This window comes from Coenobita brevimanus, chromosome 18 (genome assembly GCF_032717465.1).
Source record: "Coenobita brevimanus isolate Jiangsu-jjx chromosome 18, ASM3271746v2, whole genome shotgun sequence".
Lineage (NCBI taxonomy): Eukaryota > Metazoa > Arthropoda > Malacostraca > Decapoda > Coenobitidae > Coenobita > Coenobita brevimanus.
In genome coordinates, this window is record NC_136971.1 from 40074396 (window position 1) to 40082904 (window position 8509).

At 40.9% G+C, this 8509-nt stretch overlaps 1 protein-coding gene across 1 annotated transcript in view; it reads right to left on the minus strand.

Annotated features, from left to right (window-relative positions):
- LOC145391480 (sulfotransferase 1E1-like) overlaps nucleotides 1-8211 on the minus strand; it is a 9965-nt gene extending 1754 nt beyond the window's left edge. The window contains exons 1-5 of the mRNA XM_080266091.1: nucleotides 8035-8211; nucleotides 6328-6479; nucleotides 5428-5629; nucleotides 3572-3698; nucleotides 1682-1848 (exon numbers count right to left, since the gene is read on the minus strand). Coding sequence (XP_080122217.1) covers nucleotides 1682-1848; nucleotides 3572-3698; nucleotides 5428-5629; nucleotides 6328-6479; nucleotides 8035-8211 — 825 coding nt within the window. The remainder of the gene's footprint in view (nucleotides 1-1681; nucleotides 1849-3571; nucleotides 3699-5427; nucleotides 5630-6327; nucleotides 6480-8034) is intronic.
- Between the last annotated feature and the right edge of the window lie 298 nt (nucleotides 8212-8509).

The window sequence follows — 8509 nt, forward strand, 5'->3', positions numbered from 1 at the left end:
TAGGTGTAAGAACTGAGTCTTAGATGCATTAAAGACAACCATATTATTTTTACCCCAGTCAGAGATACGAGCCAAATCAGACATTAGGTGTGCCACAGCCTCATCCCTTGTTTGTTGAAGTAACTGTTAAGATGGGCGTTGCGGGAACCGAATGGAAAGGTGAAGGGTGGAGTCGTCAGCGTATGAGTGGATAGGGTTAGATGTACAGCTTAGAAGATCATTGATGAATAAAAGGAAGAGAGTTGGTGATAGGACAGAGCCCTGAGGAACACCACTGTTGATAGATCTAGAAGAAGAACGATGGCCGTCTACAACAGCGGCTATAGAACGACCAGAAAGGAAGCTAGCGATGAAGGCACAGATAGAAGGATAGAAACCGTAGGAGGGCAGTTTGGAAATTAAAGATTTATGCCAGACTCGATCGAAAGCCTTTGAGATGTCAAGCGCAATGGCAAAGCTTTCGCCAAAGTCCCGAAAGGAGGATGACCAGGAGTCTGAAAGGTAGGTGAGAAGATCGCCAGTGGAGCGTCCCTGACGGAACCCATACTGACGATCGGAAAGAAGGTTGTGATAGGAAAGATGCCTTAAAATTTTTCTATTAAGAATTGACTCAAAAACTTTTGAAATACAGGACGTTAAAGCAATTGGACGATAGTTGGAGGGTTGGGAGTGGTCACCCTTCTTTGGGACTGGCTGAATGAGAGCAAACTTCCAGCAAGAAGGAAAGATACAAGTTGACAGACAAAGGCGAAAGAGTTTGCCTAGGCAGGGTGTAAGCACAGAAGCACAGAAGCACAGGTGTTGTGTTCTGACTAAATCGCGAAGGAAGGTGTGTTACGAAATGTCCAGAACCAGTTAGATCGCGATCCAGAATCAATCCGTTGACTATCACGTGAAGAGATAGATAGATAGATAGATAGATAGATAGAGAGAGAGAGAGAGAGAGAGAGAGAGAGAGAGAGAGAGAGAGAGAGAGAGAGAGAGAAATGGGGGAAGACAGTGAGAGAGTGGGAGGGAGACAGTGAGAGAGGGGAGGAGGGGAGGTAGTGAGAGAGAGTGGGAGGGAAGACAGTGAGGGAGAGAGGGGAGGGAAGAGAGAGAAAAAAATAGAGAGAGGGAGGGGGAAGATATTGAGAGAAATAGATAGAAAGGTAGATGAAGATAGGTACGAACAGAGAGAGAGAGAGAGAGAGAGAGAATGTGATAATGACTGAACTTTGAGATATCCCTATGCTTGCTGACTGCACTATAATGTGGCATGCAGGCTAATCCCACCTATCAACTACACGTGTTACATCAGCGACCGTCAGTCACAAGCGTCTTCCTTACACCTTCGCGGGGGTTTTAGTAATAAGGAGGCGTCTTAGCACCTCTTCCTTAACGATTTATCTTCCAAACTATCCATTAGTACCCTCTTTATTTGCTTCTTATATCTTTTTAACGTCGGCGTAAATTGCATGAATAACACACAAGAATATTGTAACGGAGAAGCCTCAGGAATAAACCGGTAAGTAAAGGAGCAGACTCAGGAATAAGCCGGTAAGGAAGAGATGTTGAGTAAGCCTCCTAACCACACGAGTTTCTCCTATTCACCTTCTTGAATATAGTAAAGGAGCAGACTTAGGAATAAACCGGTAAGGAAGAGATGTTAACCTTTCTAACCACACGAGCTGCTACTCACCTTCTTGAGTTGTTCCTCCGTCAAGTTCTTGCCGAGGAATTTGTTAAGTTGCCGCAGCACCGCCATGATGTCGTCCTTCATGTCGTCGTAGGTGGTGAAGTAAAGGTTGGGGTTGTCTCTCTGCCTCCAGGCCTGTAGCACGTGTGGCCAGTACGGGCAGTAGGCGACTACCACCACCACCACAGAAAATATAGCAACAGGAAAGTTAATAAATCAATACAGAAATACTCACACCATCAAACGTACATACAGTCGTGGCCATGAATAATCACCTATCCTCCAATACGCAGTGCCTCAGGCTGCCTCATTTATGCGCGGCAAGTCACAGTGGAGCAAGAGGGGCTGAGAGGAAGGGGCCAGAGAGAGAAAGGAAGGTGAGGGGGGGAACGAGTGATGGTGTGGGGGTGGACTGAGGGAGGGGAGGGAGGGTGAGTAGGGGAGGGAGAATGAATACGAGGTGATGGTCATATTATTTGTCTATTTTCTTTCATTCAGGGCATGATATATAATTGAATTTATATTCGGTAGATAACGATGCACTTCATCTTATTACCGGCGTCAGATAACAAGCTTCAGATAGGCGGTGATATCAAGGGCTGGCTCGAGTGGGAAATATACTGACGTGACAGATCAAATATATGTCAGTGATGAGTCAGATACTTCTGTTTATCACTATATTTTGACTTCGGATGCAGAATGGAATCTGGATGGCTTTGACTTCCTTGATGTTTAAGAAACGTCCTTTACCCTTACATGTAATTAATTTTGAAACTAAATATCATGTGCTACCTGTGGCATGGCTGTGTCCACAGTAAATATGATCATCCTCTCGGTATACACTCCCTCTATACAGCCACCATCATGTCAACTATTTTATGGCATCTCTATATCAAAAGGCTGTTTAAAATAATTGTGCACAAAAGGTAAATAAATTTGATGTCTGTGCACATGGGTGGATATAATTACGTTAGCTCTCATAAAATGTTAGAAGAAAAATGAAACAAAATCCTACTCAGACTCCCAAAATATATCTATGGCAATGTTTACCGACATTGGTAAAGCCAAAGCAACCAGGAAAGCCTGAGTAAGTAGTGCAGTGGCCTCCTGCCTCAATAACCTCTTGCAATCATCGCGCCACCGAGGAAACAATGTCATCTCTGGCCCCGTCCTCTCAGCCCCTCTTGCTCCACTGTGACTTGCCGCGCATAAATGAGGCAGCCTGAGCCACAGCGTACTGAGGGATAGGTGATTATTTATGACCACGACTGTACATGCATGCGTACATACATATACTCGTACATACAACCATACAGGCTGCTAAAAATTTCACATATTCGTATTACTTTATACATACCGATAATTGGGTTCTTAGTAAGCCCCCACAAAGTATACGGCACAGTGTTGCATATTGTTACACATTAAATAATTAGAAACTTTAAATGGGGGGCTAGTGGGGGGCAGAGGGTCTGAGGGGGTGTAGGGGGGGCCAGACCTCCCAAACCCCATGGATAACACCTCTTTTAATCCATTCATCCAAATAACGCTTTTAAAAATGTATTGTTATCACCTTATAGTTTTATTTCAGGTTAGGAGAGATTTTAAAAACAGGACGAGTTAAATGCATCCTAAATTAACCCCTTCAGTATGCGAGTCCTTTGTAAAGTTAACTAATATCGTCCCATAGAAGCAAGGATGAATCAGGGTGCACGTCACCCTGATGGAGGCAAGGGTAAATAAGAGAGCAAGTCACTGGGAGTTAAGGAGTGCTGTAATTTCTGTACTATAATCTGTGTACTCCATCTCTGAACTGTAATCCGTGTACTATAATCTCTGTACAATAATCACTAATGTAATCTGTACTAAAATCTCTGAACTATATTCTCCACTTACATTCGCCTTTCATGACAGCCCTGGCAAACTTCTCGAATGAGTCTTGATAGTTTCCACTCCTGACCACACGTGCGTAGTGGTAGAAGGATACCATCATGTCCTTGGGGTTCCTGGCCACGTAGACTACCTGTAACATCATCATCATCATCATCATTATCATGATCACTTATCATTATCGTCATCATTGATCATAATTATCATCATCATCAGTCACCATCAATCCATCATTATCATCATCATCATCATCATTATCGTCTTCGTCCTCCTTTTCCCTTTCTCGTTGTCCACGCCATTGTTGTTAATAAAACTTCCACATCGCTGTGGGAAGATCTAAGTCGCTGCCATTGGCATACCGTTGGAGTTACAGTCTTCATTTTGTACCATATTATAGTACTGGTTGGCCGCTTCATCTGACCAAATATCTTATTGATCCTACCAGTGGAACTCGGATAGGATTAGGGGAAAAAAAAGTGAACCTAAAACCTAAGAACCATCTAAGTTAAGGAGCTGAAATTTGTAATGGCATATACATGGGACGCGGCCAGAACGCAGGGCTTAATATAGTCCAGATCGGATCATTATTCTGTGATATTGCCTATGGTCCAAAATTTTGACTACCCTGGAAGAAGGAGAAATTGCCTGATTTTACATGAAAGAATAAAGCTACAGCCACCAGACTTGGTGGGCTTATAGATCTTGATGACCTAAGGTGGTATGCGCTGGATCAGTGACCTTGACCTCAGATCCCATTAAAACTCGGCTTCTTGTAGACAATGTCTGAGGGAAGTTTTTCTTTATCAAAATTGTCCTTGGACAAATTTACGGTGCTCTAACTCTTATTGTTATTATTATTATTATTATTATTATTATTATTATTGTTGTTGTTGTTGTTCTTGTTGTTGTTGTTGTTGTTCATCATCATCATTATCGTCATCATCATTGTTTTCATTACACCCTTACGATCGACTGTATTTTATTGCTGTGTGTGTGTGTGTGTGTGTGTGTGTGTGTGTGTGTGTGTGTGTGTGTGTGTGTGTGTGTGTGTGTGTGTGTGTGTGTGTGTGTGTGTGTGTGTGTGTGTGTGTGTGAACAGTATAACTTTATCAGTTTTTTTATCTGAACATAATTTAGTGCAGTTGTTGGGGATAAGCAGTGGTGCTGACCTGTTGCTTTGTAGAACAGTAGTACAAAGGCCAAGGACAAAGAACAAGGGCAAGTAATGTCTCAATCCGATAAAGCTAATGTTGTTGGAAGGATTAAGAGACAGGTGGATGTGAGATAATTCGATTTTAAGAACCATAAAGTTAGTCACAGAATAAAGTCATATATTCTAACCTAACCTGACCTAAGTTAACCCGGATCTATTACTTAAACATTTTATTCAGTTTTGGCCGAACTTGGTGGAATGTTAAGGGTCAGCCAAGAATGAAATGATTCGATTTTGAGAATAATAGGCCAAAGGGAATAGACACAGGGGAAGGTCAACGCAGACAGGTTAGACACGACTTGGTGGGAAGGTTGAGGGTTAGGGGGAACAAAAATAATACAAGGCACGGTCAAAATTTAGGACTGAAGGGTGCAGGTGTGTTTACTCTCTGTGTGCTCTTCGTAACACCTCTCCCTGGACGACTTATTTTGCATATTACACCTTCACGTTTCCTTGAATGTTATCTGTATTGTTCATAACTCCACACAGTTTGCGTCATTAGTATAGATGACAGTGAGATTTAATGTGAAGAATATAAATGGTTAACAGTGAGACACTCTCTCTCTCTCTCTCTCTCTCTCTCTCTCTCTCTCTCTCTCTCTCTCTCTCTCTCTCTCTCTCTCTCTCTCTCTCTCTCTCTCTCTCCTACCTTGCATTTCTTAAGCATGTCCTTGTTGAGCAGCTCCCGAGGGTAGTGCGACTTCATCACTCTCGGCGAGGGCAGAACCTCCGCTAGCTGAATCGACATACCGTCCTCCTCCTTCTTCCCAGGACACAGGCGGCTGAATTTCTCTCTGAGCGAATCCGTACTCGATTCGGGTAGTTCGCTGTTGTCGAAGAGCATATCTATACTGGAATTGCATAGTGTGAGTTAGAGGGAGTACACCGTGACGGGGAAGTGCAGGGATTAAGGCGTCTGATTATACTGTAGATAGACAGATAGATAGAATGATAAATAGATAGACAGGTAGATAGATAGATTTGTTAGCGCTCGGGTTCGTATGACTCACTTCCTTGTAAAAAAAAGTTTTGACACAGTATCAAGCGCATGCTGAATGATGTTTTTTTTTTTTTTTTTCAAGGAAGAAGGAACCAAAGGTTAAGAGCCCGTAAGACTGTTCCCTCAAAAAAAAAAAAAAAAAAAGATAGTGGCCGTAAAAAAGGGAAATAAGTAATTTATCAGTGTGGCAAGATGGACGGTCTCCGATATTGTATTTTCCTTATTTATGTCAAAGTCGAGGCATAATACAGTATTTCAGTCAGTATATTATGTCTAAGCTATTTTCACACAATATTCATCTATTTCAAAACGGTATTTATGCCGATACTACGAAAATGTCTCATGTCGATATTTTGAACGTCCTCACTGCTCCAAACTCGTATGTGGTTTAGCCTGGTGATCATTCTGCCGCCGAGGTGAAAATTCAATCCTGCTGTTGTTCTTATGTGGAATGATGCAAAGACAGACCGGTACAGAGAAAGACACAGCCTGAATATTCACACACACACACACACACACACACACACACACACACACACACACAATTACCTAAGATCCACGGAGCGCACCCACAGCTTCTCCTTCATCTCCTCGTTATTGGGGTCCACCTCTGGGTTATTTGCCATGATCCAAAGAATTTCCTGCATCCACGTCGTGCCGCTTTTGGGGAACGTGATGAGAAACACGTCGTTTGGCTGGAGCTGCAAAATCATCATCATCATCATCATTAATAATATAAACTTTTGTCATCGTCATCATCATCATCATCATCATTATTAATAATATAAACTTTTGTCATCATCATCATCATCATCATCATCATCATTAATAATATAAACTTTTGTCATCATCGTCATCATCATCATCATTATCATTATTAATAATATAAACTTTTCTGTCATCGTCATCATCATCATCATTAATAATATAAACTTTTGTCATCGTCATCATCATCATCATCATTATCATTATTAATAATATAAACTTTTGTCATCGTCATCATCATCATCATCATCATTATTAATAATATAAACTTTACTGTCATCGTCATCATCATCATCATCATCATCATCATTATTAATAATATAAACTTTTGTCATCGTCATCATCATCATCATAATTGATAATATAAACATCACTATCATTGTCATCATCATCATCATCATCATCAATAATAATATAAACTTTTGTCATCGTCATCATCATCATCATCATTAATAATATAAACTTTTGTCATCGTCATCATCATCATCATCATCATCATCAATAATAATATAAACTTTTGTCATCATCATCATCATCATCATCATCATCAATAATAATATAAACTTTTGTCATCATCATCATCATCATCATCATTAATAATATAAACTTTTGTCATCGTCATCATCATCATCATTAATAATATAAACTTTTGTCATCGTCATCATCATCATCAATAATAATATAAACTTTTGTCATCGTCATCATCATCATCATCATCATCATCAATAATAATATAAACTTTTGTCATCATCATCATCATCATCATCATTAATAATATAAACTTTTGTCATCGTCATCATCATCATCATTAATAATATAAACTTTTGTCATCGTCATCATCATCATCATTAATAATATAAACTTTTGTCATCGTCATCATCATCATCATCTTCGACATCATCATCATCATCATAATTGATAATATAAACATCACTATCATTGTCATCATCAATCATCATCATCATTATCATCAGCAAATTTTTCATCATCTTCATTTTATCATTACCGTTATCATGGTCATTATTTATCGTCCTTTACATTATTCCCGGCCACAGCAATCCTCCTCATCAATAGTCGTATCGCTATTATCGTTGTGTAGGGGCAGCTGGAGCATGGAAAATGAATCGCTAAAGAAGTTACGTTACGGTATCTCCAAGGCCACACAGAATACAGCACATACCTCCAGCTTGTGTCTTGGAGTATGACACTGAGTTGTGACATGGAAAATAAATCGCTAAGGGAAATGTGTTAGGGTACCTCCATGCTGTAAATCCGGTCCAGATGTCGTATAGCAGACATGGAAAATAAGTCGCAAAGGGAAATGTGTTAGGGTACCTCCATGCTGTAAATCCGGTCCAGATATCGTGTAGCAGACATGGAAAATAAGTCGCTAAGGAAACTGTATTAGGGCACCTCCATGTTGTAAATCCGGTCCAGATGTCGTGTAGCAGACATGGAAAACAAATCGCTAAGGGAAATGTGTTAGGGTACCTCTATGCTGTAAATCTGGTCCAGGTAGCGAGCGGCGATGCCCGGGTACAGCCATCCGTCAGGCAGGATGCGTACAAAGCCACTCTTGAACATCGTCAGGCCTTCGCTGACCTTCCCTAGGTCTTCACCGGACAGGAACTCGACCTCATGGCCAGACAGGAGGCGTTGCTTGCTCATCCTTATTGGTCTTGTCTTCACACAGGCTGTACAATGGACAGGAAGGTTAGGGCAGGTTAGGTTAGGTGGTTAGTCAGGTTAGCATAGGTGAGGTTAGGTTAGGTTGTGAGGTTAGGTCAGGTTAGCTTAGGTAAGGTTAAATTAACTTGTTAGTGAGGTTAGGTCAGGTTAGGTTGCGTAAGTGAGGTTAGATTAGGTTAGGGTAGGTCAGGTTAGATTAGGTTGTTAGTGAGGTTAGGTGAGGTTAGGTTAGGTTGCGTTAATGAGGTTAGGTATGATAATAACACTACTACTAGCT